Raw genomic sequence first — 15,376 nt, forward strand, 5'->3', positions numbered from 1 at the left:
TGAGCAAAATTACATCTAGAACGTGCTGATTGATGCTTACATTTTTAAATTGAAGATTAAAAAGATAGAAATAAACATGTATATATGTATATTTACATAAAAAGCAGTGCAGACATATAAAAATGCTACTACCTAAGAGAAAACCAGAGCAAACATATCACTAGTATAAGATATTTGCCTCAATGTAAACAGACTTAGAATATCAGGTGACAGGGGGTATTAAGTTAAGTTCTTTTTTTTTCCATCTTGGCCTTATGTTGACTGCTTGATCCACTTTCATTTTTTAATTCTTTACTTGACCCACTTCAATTTGTTTTCATCCTCTGCATTCTGCTAAACTGCACTAACTGAACCCTTAAATGACCTACTGTTTCTTGATCTTTGGTTGCCTTTGACCTAAATTTCCCTCAAACATTTTATTAATACGTATTTTGATAAAGCTATCTCCTAGTAAAACTCATAAGTTTTACCTGTTCCTTTCACTCTCTTTCATGGATAATATTAATTTGTTCCTTGAATGTTTTCTTTATATTATAAAGAGATACTAACCCCAGTCAAATCAACTCTTTTAAGGGTTTATGTAATAAAAGATACAAAAGTTTGCTACAGGTCTAGATGCCTATGACTAAGTGCCCCTATGGCACGAAACGCGTAAGGCCTTTGCTGTGATGTTTTTGCTTCAATAAAAAGACATTTTACTACATCCATTTTTGGAGTGTGATCCGGTTTGTGCCATCCCTTTACTATTAACTATTTGCAATATTGCCTTTCTGAGCTGAAGGTCTGGGGTTTGTGCACCTGGATACCCTTTTATTTGGGTAAGTTAACCCCTAAAATTACTATTTATCGCATTGACACTGAACGTCAGTAGGTTGCTATGAGTTGCTGCGCCTGGTCAAACTTTGTGTCATTTATTACATGTGATTATGCTTATGGCTATGTTTAATATGTTGCCATTCCAATGTGCCTTCTTCATTTTCACCACCATGCTGACTACACTGCTAATACTTTGTGTACTTTTATGTCCATTTTAAAGTAAAAGTACACAACTTCCATACCCAAGATGCACCAAAGGAAAAGCAAATGTATAATCACTATAATATTAGGCACCCCCAGTGATTATAATTGCTTACATGACTCCCTGGGCCAATGTTCCCGTTAGCTGAAAACTGCACCAGTCTGGGGTATTTCTGTAGGAGCTTGTTCTTTTCCATAGACGCAACGATTCTTCTTGCCGAACGACCGATTTTAGGGAAGTCCGACCAATCCTTCGAAATTATCGTGCGGTTAGTGGGATTTGAACGATCGTACATCTTACGATTTTTCGGCCGACATCTGTCAGGAAATTGATCGGCCAGGTCAAAAAATCTTTGTCGGTCCCAGTGCAATCTATCTATGTTTGCAGGGCCAAGCAGGCAGCTCCCCTTTGTTGTCCTGGCAAATTGGTCTTTTTAGTTGATGGTCAATTCGTATGATCGTTCCGAGAAAATCGTGGTCTCACGATCAGGATCTGATCTTTTAAAAATCTCAACATCTATGGCCAGCTTAGTCATCTTTATGTTCCAGTCTGGGTGTGTATGTTCAGTAGAATGAAAAGCGGCACTTTAGCTTTTCATTTTACTGCGCATGCACACCCATCCTACGGCCACATCGATTATAGAAAAAGTGGACAAAAGTACTGTATGTATCTCTCTGGCACTCCTACAGAAGTACACTGGGAACACTAGGGTCTCCGGTAAGCGATTATAATCAATATTTTGGCACCCCCTAGTGATCATTCCTTTGTACTCTTTTAATCCACTCAATAATTATTTTCTGTCTAGTTCCCCCCCCCCCCCGAAAGTCACTGACACTTTCACAATGTTCGCTTACTTTTGCCTGTTTGTCTACATTACTTTTAGATACTGAGTCTTTGTGCAAGTGACGTGTTTTTATGTATATTACTTTATGTAAAGTGCTGCATGATATGATAAACATAATGCAGTTTCGTTTACATATCTGTCTTTGGTGGACATTTATCATTACAGTTTTTCCTTTTGCTTTCCGCATCTATGCTGATCTGTAATACTGTATATACTGTGAGATAAGATGTTGCTGATGATAATTGTTTTAGTGTACTTTTGTTTTGGGGTCAGCTACCACGATGTAGTAGATTTTATTTTTACTACAGTTTTAGTGTGTATTATCTTTGGCTTAAAGAGTGGCATTTGAAAATCAATGGCCTTCTGCCAACAGTACCATCTGTAGATATTTCCAGATGGCACTGAAGTGTATTAAAGTCTGCTTCACTTACAGTTAAATTCAATTTTCAGGCAACTGCTCAATTCAAGATCCCTAAAACGCAGGCATCTTCGAATCTGCTAGCACTGGTTAATCGTCAGGGTCCTGTAGACACTTCTGTGCCAGCAAAAGGTACATTAGAAGCAAGAGAGTTTTCCCAGTTTGTCTGCACTTATGGAACAGAAAAGCAGAAACCACTTGAACACGGCAAAGCCACATTTGGAAGGTAAGATCTTGCTTTCAGTGCAACATGGCCATATATTTGCAATACATAAACACAAACTATGTGATGCTTTATAAACAGTCCAGAGGAGTGTACATATTGAAAGGTTTTCATATTGGAAAGTATAATAAAAACTTCTAAATGAGTACATGGCACAACATAGGTCAAAACTCGGCAGTCTATACCTAGAATATAATAACACTCCTCTGATGTCTGCAAGGTACACATTTTGTACTGTACATGGAAGACGCCTGTTTTGACAGAGGCATGAACAAGTTCAATTAATAGTAAAATCAATTAATCCCATGTCATACAGATCTGTAAGTGCTGGAAGGCTTTCAGATCAGAGCGGGAGAGCTACTCTAGGAGGACAGCATTATCAGGGCAGCACAGACAGTCTCAACGCAGAACGCCCAATGGATACAGGTACAGCTATAATAACAGTTATAAAAACAAAGAATAACAAATAAATGATATCAAACAATAATTCTCAGTACGGGTATGGGATATGTGATCCGGAATGTTTGGGACTTGGGTTTTCTGGATAACAGATCTTTCCATAATTTGGATTTTCATAACTTAAGTCTACTAGAAAATCATTGAAACAAATTAACCCAATAAGCTGGTTTTATTTCCAAATATATTGTCGTTTGGATAAAGTAAAAGGTACTGTTTCATTATTACAGAGAAAAAGGAAATAATTATTTAACATTTTGATAAAATGGAGTCAATGGGAGATGGCATTTCCTGAATTTGGATCTGTCTGGATAACGGGTTTCCAAATAACAGATCCCATACCTGTACAATTTATACATATTCTGGGAGATGTGTGCCACTTGACTTAAATAGAATAATAGATGCCTGCTATTAACAGGTTCAAAATATTTGCTGTTAGTTCTTTTCTGTAAAATAAAGAATAACAGATTCTACTTTACTTGGCTAACTAGGATGCAGCTATAGTACCATCTAGTGGTTCTTAATAGAATATGTTGTTGCTGCATATGGAAAATTGTTTGGGTAATTTCAGACAATGTAAGAATTGTGACTGCCCTTAAGTATGGTGAAGGGGAATATGTGTGCCTCTCTCTGCTTTAATTGGAGAGGAATTTCTAATGTCTATTATAGTATTTAGAATTAGTACATTGAAAATGAGGCCCTGTCAGTGTCGGACTGGGCCGGCGGGACACCGGGAAAAACCCCGGTGGGCCCCGGGCTCTTGTGGGCCCAGATCCGCTACTTAGTGGGGCGGCGCGACCCCACTTTGTTCGGGGTCGCGGTAGAATAGAATATCTGCGCATGCGCATAAAGGTAGCGCCGCGCGCACGAAGGCGGCTCCGCGCGCATGCGCACTAGTCCCCTGAAGCACTCCGGAGCAGCAGCGGTGGCCGGAGGGGGGCCCTGGGGCAGTAGCCCCAGTGGGCCCCACGCCTCCCAGTCCGACCCTGGGCCCTGTCAAAAAAGTTACTATTTACAGGATGTGTATGTCTCTTGTGTATAGCAAAGCTACATTTACCGTACCAGCTATTTGTGGATTTTGGATACAAGTGTGGGATTGGTTATCCAAAAACCCATTATCTGGAAAGCTCCAAATTACTGTAAGGCCATCTCCCATAGACTTCATTTTAATTAAATAATTAATATGTTTTAAAATGTGTAATAATAAAACAGTACCTTGTATTTTATCCCAACTAAGATATAATTTTATTGTCCTAGAGGCATAACAGTTCTACCACTTTTAATTAATGTTTAAATGATTTTAGTAGACATAAGGTATGGAGATCCAAATGACAGAAGACCCCTTATCCAGAAAGCCACAGTTTCCTAGCATTCTGAATAATAGATCCCATACTTATATTATAAGAGTATTATTAGTTATGTGTGTCTCAAATAGACTGCCCATACCTATTTATGTCACTGTGCAAGTAGCATAAAGGGTATAAAAGTTATCTTTTAATCCTGGAAGTATATGCACTTTTAGTATGTGACTAATGGTTCTACATGGGGAATGAGCTGGTACCTATACACAAAACTGGCATCAATATTAATGAACACTAGCTACAATGCTAAAAATGTCCCTCATGGTTTTATTTATTTTCTAGTTCCTGCAGGTGCAAGCGGAACTGCACTGACTGTGCCCTCTGTGGGAAGCAGAGGAGTTATGTTCACTGTTGGATCTCCTCCTAACAGTTCTACTCCTCCAACCTGCACCCACATGATGATGAGGACAAGAACTACTTCAGGTAAGTACTGCTTATTTACTCAGCATTTACTATTCATCTGTGCTTGTCTGGCAATCAGAGTATGTGCCTGTCACAGTTGGCCACCACCATCATTTTACAGGATAAATGAATGTGGTATTGGCCTGCCAATGATTGTACCCTTTACTCAGCTATTTTAACATAGATTGTTAAGAACTGTGGGTAATGTTTGAAGCACAATTTGCCATGTATTACTGATAAAGCTACATGCAATGGCTTTATACGTTTTACTTTTGTAATACTTTAAGTAATTGCAAGGAACCGGGAAAACCCAAACATATTATTTAATAATAAAAAGGAAATTAATGAAGTCCTGGGAAAGGTGAAGTTAATTTGTACTGAGCAATACTGTGTAAAATGTTCTGTTTTTAACGGCCTTCAGTTGACTCCTTGTAGTAGCTCCACAGTAAGATTCATCTTTATGGGATAATTTTTTCTCTATATGTGTTCACATTGTATATCTGTACATCATATATTAGGAAATCATCCCGTAATGTGCATTATTGTTTTTGTATGCTGCAGTTGGATCAAACAGCTCTGGGGGCTCTCTCTGCTCCATAAGTGGTCGTGTGCTCATGGGCTCTCCATCTACTTTTAATATGGGCTCCTCTCCCCCTGGAGCAGATGCAGCTCCAAACCTGAAATACATGTCCTATGGCACATCACCACCCAGCTTGGAAGACTTTATCACGTTTGAGGCCCCAGAACTTCCTGAAGAAACTTTAATGGAGGTAAGAGCAGCAATAAAATAAACATTTAAACAAACCCAGTACCTGTTATCTTAGAAACTATTAGCAAAATAAGGCTTTTTAAAATACTGTTCAGACCAAAGGAAGACAAATATTTTATTCCCCACAGAGGGGTAAGACACAATTCATCCTCAGTCATTGTTTATTTTCTATTAATAATAACTATTAATGTCATATCTCGCAAAAAATAATTACAACTTTTATTGAACCCATAAATTAATTGGAAACAACCTTTTCTCTGGTTAAGAACCCTTCCTATAGGGATCATGAACACTCCTTTTCCTCATTCTCTATGTATGTCCTTTTACCATCTTCACCATATTAATGAAGGAAAGTTTATTTCACCAGTCTTTATAAAAGGTTTTGGGTACTTGCCCAAGCTTGCAATGCTTGAATGTGGTTTAAATATATAATGATTGCTTCAGGAAAATAAAACCTGCCATTTAAAAATCTAATTTCGAAAAAAAAACAAAAGTGGTAAATTTAATATGATATTAATTGTTTTGTTCAAGAGAGAACATACAGACACACTCCGCCACCTGAACCTCATGCTGATGTTCACAGAATGTGTAATAGAACTGACAGCAACCAGGGGAGGGAACCCTGAGCTTTGCACCTCTGCTGTGTCCCTTTATCAGATTCAGGAGAGTGTTGTGGTTGATCAAATAAGTCAGCTGAGTAAAGAATGGGGGTAAGTCCAAAGGTGGAGCAAAAAATGTTTGTGGTTCATCTGCCTTTTTATGGAAACAAGATGAATTATATTTGCCTCTGCATGACAGGCTTCATCTGTATTGCTAAAATAGACTGAGCAGGGATCATAACCTCCATTTCTTTGCAGTAGAATATACTGGAAATATGTATACTTACTGACCAGACCATGACTATAGCACATTTTGTTGGGGGCAGTGTCATGCCTAAACCTACTTGAACAGAAGTGAACCCATATAGGATCAGATAAGATATGTATTTTTCATTAAGCTAGCCAGCCAATTTTTAGAAGCATGTAATATAGTAATGGGTGGGGTAATTTAATAAAAAGTCTGAAGTTTGTCCACATCTAGTAATCTATGGAAAACAATCATGCCAGTAAATGTCTCTTTCTCCTTTAAAATAGTCTACTCTTAGTTGTTACGTGCTGCAGGTTAAGATATACTTTATGTGTAAAGGTGTCGTCAATTTAACTTTACTGGTAGATATAGTAAGTTTAATACATGCATTATAAGCTGTTTTTATTATTGTATTTAATATGACTAAATGAATGGATGTTTCTTTGACATAGTTTTCCCTAGCCTCTCTAAAATTGTTAGTGGAGCTTGCAAAAGATTAATAGATATGATTGCTAAAGGACTAGGTTTGTGGACAGTTTGACAGCACACACATATGGTTCTCCAGATTATTTTACAGATTTATGCATTGAGTGGTCAGCTAGGAGTATAAACTTTGAGCAATAGTTCTCCCAATACAACTGATATCGATTTTACCACTGATTATAATCAGTTTAATCCCAAACCATTTTCTGTCAGGACATTGTGGAAAGATGGCTGGCCTGTTTAAGGGGGATATTTACTAAAACTTCCATTTATCTTGTTTTTTTTTATTAAACCAACATAACTCCCATACACGAATTTAACTCGTTTAAATCGGCTAGAAAAAGTTGGTGCCGGCAACAATCGTGCGACAATTCGAATCGTTCAAATTTTTAGATTTTCCACCTGAATCGCTTGTTTGTTTGTTTTTTTTAGAAAACCCAGACTTTTTCAAATTCTAGTACAAAAACCAGAACAGATCACAATGTTAAGAAACATCTTCAGGAACACCTGCCATCGACTTCTACAGTATATGACCTCAACAGGTTTTACATTAGAGTATTTTCGAATTCGGATTTTTAGCAGCTTTGGGATATAATAAATAACTAAAAATTAGAGTTTTCCTCTTTCAGCCATAAAAAAATCAAGGTTTAATAAATAGGCCCTTAAATGTTGTGAACTGCAAGACTATGTTGTACCATATGTGGTAACATATGTGATTATCAACTCAGCAGTCAGAGGACAATATTCTTGCATATTTATTGAAATATATATATATATATATGTTAACATAACCAAATAACACATGACAGTTTTAGGCACAAGCATTTAAGTGTTTATTTTGCACTTTTCTCTTACAGACAAGTGGAGCAGTTGGTGCTATATATGAAAGCTGCACAGTTCTTAGCATCATCTCTACAACTTGCCAAATCCCAAATAAGAGCTGGAAAACTGACTCCTTCTAGCACTGTTAAACAAGGTTAGTTACATTGTTAATTTGTTAATGTTAGCAAGCAATAGTTTAGTAATTTGTTATAGCTCGTTCTCATTTGTCCCAATAGCACACTGCAAGTGCTATGTTAATTACCCACAATGTTTCCCCCAGAATTCCATCAGAATATCAGGTGTGTTTCATAAAGTGTGAGCAAGTTGTGGCAAACTTTTTAGTATGTCTCTTTTGGCACTCGCTCTTAATACTGGCATTAGCATTCTGCTTCTCTTTGCACAACCCATTCATGGAATGTTGGAATTACTGCCGTGGCTATGCCGACAGTAGTTCCAAGGTCCTCTGGAAGTTACTTTGAGCATTTATTAGTTCAAGTACCTTTGTCAGTGACATCAATGTGCATTAAGTGTTGCACACTTATGCTTGCCACTATGCACTGGCACAGTGGGGCTTCAGTTTTTACCTTGAAATAAGGGTAGGCTGAAGTGTCATCACCTTACACACCCATCATACCACCACAAAGGGGCACACATCAATAAATCCAGCACATAAACAACTTGCCTTTACTCATGGCTGTACAGGTTACATTGTAGTCTAGAGCATTAGGGGTAAATTTACTAAAGGGCGAAGTGACCAACGATGGCGACGATTCTCAGTGTTATAGTTTTTAGGCACTTTGCTGATTTACTAACAGGCGCGGGCGTTATCTGGTGAATTTTCGCTCTGGCGAATGGATGTTACTCCGCAAATGAACTAAGATGCGGATTTTACTGAATGTTACCTCCTTCGCCTGACTTGCCTTCACCAGCTCAGACCAGGCGAAGTGCAATGGAGTGCATAGATCTTCCTCAATCTTCTGTTACTTACATCATCTTTTTAGTGGAAAAAGCCCCAAAAAACACTAGCGTATTTTCTTTTTTTTCATAGTGATAGCCTGCAAAAGTCCTTAAAATTTTTTTTGGGGTAACTGGGTTCCCTTCTACATTTTCTAACATATGGAACATAAGCTATCCAGTGCAAATTAGCCTGAGTGAAGACCTCTAACAGGTGCGCTAGGCATAATTGATTCCTAGCGCATCTTCGCTTTGATTGCCAAAGTAACGCCAGCGAAAATTCACCAGCGTTCGGCGCCCAGAACGCAACTTCACATTTTAGTAAATTAGCATCGTCGGTGGAATGATGTAGCGATGGGTGTGAAGCCGTCGCTAGCAAAGTTTCGCATATTTGTACATTTCCCCCTTATGTATTAATAGAGGGTGTACTGCCCAAAATCCCATCATTTATGTTGATTTTGGCAAAACTCTGTCTCTAGCTAGATGCCTCCTAGTACCTAAGGATTTCTAACATTATAATGAAATGAATGCTTCAAATGAAATTAATTTCACATTTAGTGGTTATCATTCTAATTTATTATATTGTCCTTTGCAGTTGTGAAGAGTATGAATGAGCGGTATAAGTTTTGTATCAGCATGTGCAAGAAGATGACTGATCAGCTGAACCGCTTCTTCTCAGACAAGCAGACATTTGTGGATGAGATTAACAGTGTCACAGCAGAGAAACTGATCTACAGCTGTGCAGTAGAAATGGTGAGACCTAAGCATTCATAAGCATTCAAACCATGATCTGATAATTCCCTGCATCTGTGACTGCAACTGTAATTAATAAATTCACGACAGCCAACCCCCCCCCATTTATCTGTGTGCTTGAATGAAACTTCTTACTCCCACATGATACCTTAATATTAAACTGCCATTGTTTTCAGGTACAAACTGCAGCACTGGATGAGATGTTTCATCAGACAGAAGATATTGCATATCGTTATCACAAAGCAGCGCTGCTTTTAGAAGGCTTAACAAAAATCCTACAGAGCCCAGCAGACATAGAAAATGTGCACAAATGTGAGTATAGGCAGATTTTGCATAATATTTTAAAGTAAAGGTATGGAATCCACTGTCAGGAAACCCGTTACCCAGAAAGCTTAGAATTACGGGATTTGTATTATTTTATCCAAATAATAAACATTTTTAAAAATGTATTTATGTATATTATTTCTCTGTAATAATAATAAAACAGTACATTGTATTTGATCCAAACTAAAATATAACAATCCTAATTGGAAGCCTACAGGGTTTATATGAAGATCCAAATTACAGAAAGATCCATTATCCAGAAAATCCCAGGTTCCGAGCATAAAAAATCCCAGTTCTGTATAAAATTTAAAGTAATAATTTCTCTTTGATTTGCATCTTTACTAATGCAGTAAAAGTAACTACTATACATAACATAAGCATAACAAATTTCCATGGCTGGGGTTTATGAACAATAATAGTTTACTGTTAGGATGCTACACAGACTGACTTTTCTGCAGTAGTTTAAACTCAAAGAGAAGTCATTCAATTTATTTTAGAATGAAGTAGCACGCACTGAGAGAATTAAAAAGCTCTAAAAAAAAATATTTAGCCACTAAATATTTGTAACAGTTACTAATAGGTTTTCCTAAGGAAGGTGCTTCCTTAGGAAAAAAAAAATTTAATTCATTGTGGCTACGAAAAAAGACAAAGAAACATCTCTTCATGCATCTTTAAGTATTCCTACTTTTTAATTAGAGTTCTATGACAATAATCTACCAAGTGTCCCGGGAACCTAGGCACCACAGAGATATTTTATATGAAAGGAACACGATCCATTATTAAAGGGGAACTTCACAAAAACATAACTTAAGCTTTTTGAAAAGTAAACATGATTTATTCATACTTTTTGAAGAAACAGGTAACTGTGATGGCTATATTAGGGGTTTCTGTGTTATGTGGGCCTCTTTATCAAATTTTGGTTTGGAAGCCAGAGTTCCCCTTTAATAGCCCAACAATTAGTTTTAAATCTGAGGTTAGTTGCCAAATGTCATTCATTGCTTTGAACACCATACCACCGAAGTCTTTTAACACAACATAACATATTTATGGGGCTGAAAGAGTAGAGGGATATGGAAAGGTTGCTTCCTTTCTATTTCTCTCTGTGTATGACATGAAAAGTTTCTTTTCTGAACACAATGCTTAACTTGACTATTGTTCTCACAGATAAAGCCAATGTGGAAAGCCGTCTGTCTGCACTCTGCTATGGGACTGTAGCTGTGTATGAGTAGTAACAATATCATCTGGACCACAGGACTATAAATAAAACAAGGGACCACTTTGTTATACTGTACTGCTACTACTAGTTGCACAGTCTTGAGATGACGTCAAAAGGACCCAGACTACAGCACTCAATGCTTCTCAAGGAAAATAAAGTGGAGTAGTGAAAATCAACATTGTACAACATACCCAGGAAAGCTGCCTTATATTAGACACTCCTCATCTGTCCTTGCAGGAAGAATATATGCCTTCAGCATAAAAATAGGATGGGAGGAAACATGTACAGAAATTAACTAACATGGATATCTTGCAAGGCTCTTTTTAATATTAAAAGACAATTAGGAGCAATAGTGGATGCCCCCAGTAGCAAACCTTTTGGCAAACACTGACTCAGTAATCCAAGTGGCAAGCCACAGGCAGATTTATGTTTCTTTAAATTACTTTTTTTTTTCTAAAGATTTTCACTATAATGTGTAAATCTGAAAGAAGCATTCAAGTTATCAAATAAATAAAGCACTTTATGTTGAGTAGGAACTGAGTAAAAAAAATCCAGCAGCTATGTGACATGTTTCATTTATTTTACAGTCATTTCTGACATGGCTACCAAACGTTCTACATTCAAACTAATTTATTTTGCACTAATTTCTTACGACTGTAAATTATAATCTTATCCATATTAAAAAAAAAGGCACAATGGACTTACAGAGAAGTTATTGTATTGTATGCATCAAAATCATCTTTGATATGTAATATGTATCTTCCTAAAAACTCCACAGACTACAAACCAATGTACCTGCTACCCTTTTTATACCCATTTTACTACTTACTTCAGATCTGTTTTCTCTGACATTTATTTGATGTTATTGTTTTGCTGTTTATTGCTTTCTATACAAGTAGAGTGTTGTGCATGTGCTCCTTTGAACTCTTCTGGGTGTTAAAGCTAATCGTAAATGTGTTTCATGGACAGTGTTAGAGGAGGAAAACTGTACTGTCAGTTTGTTTGTGGATCTACTAACATAGTGCAATAGGTGTTAGAGAATTAGAACTTCTGTTATACAACTGATTTACATTTACAGTAGATTGGCCTGCCAACTCGGATAAACAACACACAAGATATACGGATTGAATGCAAGGGGGTCATAGCTGTAGCTGCCATGTTTCATGCAATAGCAGAAAACCTGGCTGCTGGGATGCCATTTTTTAGAAGGTAGTATTTATAATAACAAAACCAGTGGTGCTACTTACCTGCATAATGTGTTATGTGATACACTTTGCTTTGCGCTGTGGCTCTTCCAGTATAGCTTTAAACATATTTTTTGTGTGTAATTAATCATTTTAAAATTGCATTGCTAGCGCAGAAGAATTTTTGTCAGTGCTAAGCTTTTATTTCCCATAAACTTTTAGTAGTCTCTGTACATTATAAATGTCACTGAGCTATCATTGCTATCTTTGTTAGGAATTGGGTGTATGTGTGTGTGTGTGTGTGTGTGTTTCAAATATAATACAAGGTGTTAAATAGGTGAGTATGAATAGCCAACCCTTGTTACTTGTTACTCTACTGCCAGAGCTGACGTGAGACATGCTGGATTTTGTACTTTGCTAATACAACATCTGGAGAAACAAAGGTTGCCTGCTGCTGAGACATACAAACAGTAGCTGAATAGTTACCTGCTGGTGGGGGGAGTAATGGGATATATATTGTAATCTGTGACAAAAGATAAAGGGGGATTCACCGTAAAGTTAACTTTTGGTATGCTGTAGAATGGTCAATTGTATGCAAAATTGGTCTTCATTATTAATTTTTTATAGTTTTTGAATTATTTGCCCTTTTCTTCTGACTCTTTCCAGCTTTCAAATGGGCATCGCTGATCCCATCTAAAAAGCAAATGCTATATAAGGCTACACATTTATTGTTATTGCCAAGTTTTATTTCTCATCTTTTTGAAAAGATCCTCTCCTATTCATATTCCAGTTCTGTTCAAATCAGTGCATGATTGCTAGGGTAATCTGGACCCTAGCAACCAGATGGCTGAAATTGCAAACTGGAGAGCTGCTGAATAAAAAGCTAAATAACTCAAAAACCACAAATAATAAAAAATTAAAACCAATAGCAAATTGTCTCAAAATATCACTCTCTACATCATACTAAAAGTGAAAGTACATTCTGTATCCTGTACATTCGTTCAGAAGTGATGAGGGGTGCCTGCTGTTTGGGGTTGAGAGGGAAGATTTGTACCGTACCACACTTCTGCATCAACATTCTGCAGTGGCTACGATTGCCTGCTGACAGGGGCATAGACAGAGTTGAACAGCAGATGGCAGCAGTTCTAGTGACTACTGATTTATCCATCCTATAATGTACCATCTGAAAGGGCACTGCTGTTTTAAACACAAATTATTGCTTACTGTCAGCCAGAATAACAGGTCAAATATTTACTTTTTTAGGATCTGACTTCTCTAATATTGTACAGTACTAGCAAATAATCCTGGAGGCCCTTTCTGTACTTTACCTTTGGAGTAAAAAAAAAAAAAAACACATTTCCATCTGAAAGCTCAGCAGCACGTCTGGAATAGCTTGCTTGTTTTTTACGTTTTGTCATGCATTTTTGTATTTGTTTCTTACATATTTAATACTTGAATGCACCAATTTTTGTTTCAGGAATCTTCTTATAATCCCACCTCCCATACTGCTGCCAGAATTGGCAAGGAAATAACACAATTACACAACTGCAAATCATTAATCATTTCATTTTAATGTTCAGAAGCAATGTGGTTTTAATATACTTGACAGACATTTTTATGTTATTTATCAAAGATTCTGCCAATTAATTTGAGTGTTTATTTATATACTCGCTTGTGATATATATATATATATATATATATATATATATATATATATATATATATATAATACACACACACACACACACACACAAATGCATATATATGCATTACTTGGTCTTTAATACCATGTTTCTACCTCCTGTTTGTAAACTGCATGCATTATTCTTGACGCTAGTTAACAACTCACTGAACTGTTGTAAAGTAGCCTTTTTATTATGGCTTGTATAAATGTACATTAAGAATAAATAAAACCAACAGAAAACCTCAGGCGGTGTATCATTTCCTTTTGTTTAGAATGGAAGAATCCAGGCCAGATTGGCTGCACTGCTGATTCATTTTGTATGGATGCCACATCTGTGAATGTGTACAGCTGGGTGCTTCAGTTCTGAAATGATGAGCTATATTTTCACTGCTAAAGGGCTGTGATTCTTCTTGGGCCCATACAGAACCCTAAAAATATACTGTGCAGAATTTCTAGCCTACATCTTTGCTTATTATAAAGGGCCGAAGCACATCATGTTTTACTTCCTTGTAATAAAGATTTTATACAGTGAGATTTTATACAAGGACTGACAATTTCTTTTTGTGTTTTTAAGGGCTTGGGTATAGTCAGTCTGGGGTGTCTGGTCATGTCATGCAAATTTTGCAAGTTGCACTTAAAACACAAGGAAAGTCATATTCACAGGTACCAATTTAAGTACCAATAGCTTACTTTTTACCACTGTCTGCAACTTTCAGTTTAAAACCCAGTGAATATGACTTTCCTTGGCCATTCACCAGCTCTTATACAATGGCAATGTAGTATGTAATTTTTTAAATATTCCATTATTTTGAAAGGGACACAGTTGTCAATATAACGGGACACCTATGGGCAGATTAATCATGGTCAAAGTGAATTTTCCAATGTTTTGACTGTCAAAGTCGACTAGGGAATTGTTAAAATTAGGTTTGAGTTTTTTTTTAAAATTCGATTTTATCATACACTGGCCCTTTCAGAATTCAAATTTGACTATACGCCACCTTAAATCTGCCGAATTGCCAATAAAAGACGTCCTGGGATCAATTTGGAGTTGTTTGCAACTCTTGTCCTAATCTGTACTTCCTGTCTTTTTTTTTTTTAAATTCATGGGCTCCAGACTACTGACATCTGTATCTGCTTACCCATCCTGTCTTTCCTGTACTTGATTCTGTCTCATATGTCTATTCACTTGTCTCATCCTTATCTGAACAGTGCCTCTGTACTGTAAAATTCTGCCTCTCTATATTCTTTGTGTAAATACATCAAACCACACTGACTGCCCTTCTGGGTGCCATGAGAACCCCATGCAATAAGATCTGGTAGTAACCAAATAGACAAACAAGGGAAAGTTGTGCTCACCACTAGTTTTTAAAAACATTAGGCGGGGGTGCAATGAGGGTGTGACCACAAAATACATATAGACAAATACAAGATTCCTCTGCACTCAACCCATTATCAATATATTTAAGACAGAGACATTTTGTGCATACTGCTACTGAAAAATGCCTTACCCTTTAAACAAAACAGGGATTGTTTGTCCATATATTGCAATATATTTAAGCTGGCCAACTACGTCAAAGTCATCCCATATCTGGCCAGTCCTATGCTCAATTTTCATCTGA

General features: G+C 36.9%; 1 protein-coding gene across 2 annotated transcripts in view; it reads left to right on the forward strand.

Annotated features, from left to right (window-relative positions):
* The window catches only part of ulk2.L (unc-51 like autophagy activating kinase 2 L homeolog), a 75,193-nt gene extending 61,191 nt beyond the window's left edge, over positions 1 to 14,002 (forward strand). For both annotated transcript variants that reach the window (XM_018246851.2, XM_018246850.2), the window contains exons 21-29: positions 2,313 to 2,506; positions 2,820 to 2,929; positions 4,603 to 4,743; positions 5,284 to 5,492; positions 6,023 to 6,201; positions 7,678 to 7,796; positions 9,192 to 9,349; positions 9,526 to 9,661; positions 10,838 to 14,002. In XM_018246851.2, the coding sequence (XP_018102340.1) occupies positions 2,313 to 2,506; positions 2,820 to 2,929; positions 4,603 to 4,743; positions 5,284 to 5,492; positions 6,023 to 6,201; positions 7,678 to 7,796; positions 9,192 to 9,349; positions 9,526 to 9,661; positions 10,838 to 10,902 (1,311 nt within the window). In that variant the 3' untranslated portion in view covers positions 10,903 to 14,002. The remainder of the gene's footprint in view (positions 1 to 2,312; positions 2,507 to 2,819; positions 2,930 to 4,602; positions 4,744 to 5,283; positions 5,493 to 6,022; positions 6,202 to 7,677; positions 7,797 to 9,191; positions 9,350 to 9,525; positions 9,662 to 10,837) is intronic.
* Positions 14,003 to 15,376: the final 1,374 nt, after the last annotated feature.

Source organism: Xenopus laevis, chromosome 2L, assembly GCF_017654675.1.
Source record: "Xenopus laevis strain J_2021 chromosome 2L, Xenopus_laevis_v10.1, whole genome shotgun sequence".
Lineage (NCBI taxonomy): Eukaryota > Metazoa > Chordata > Amphibia > Anura > Pipidae > Xenopus > Xenopus laevis.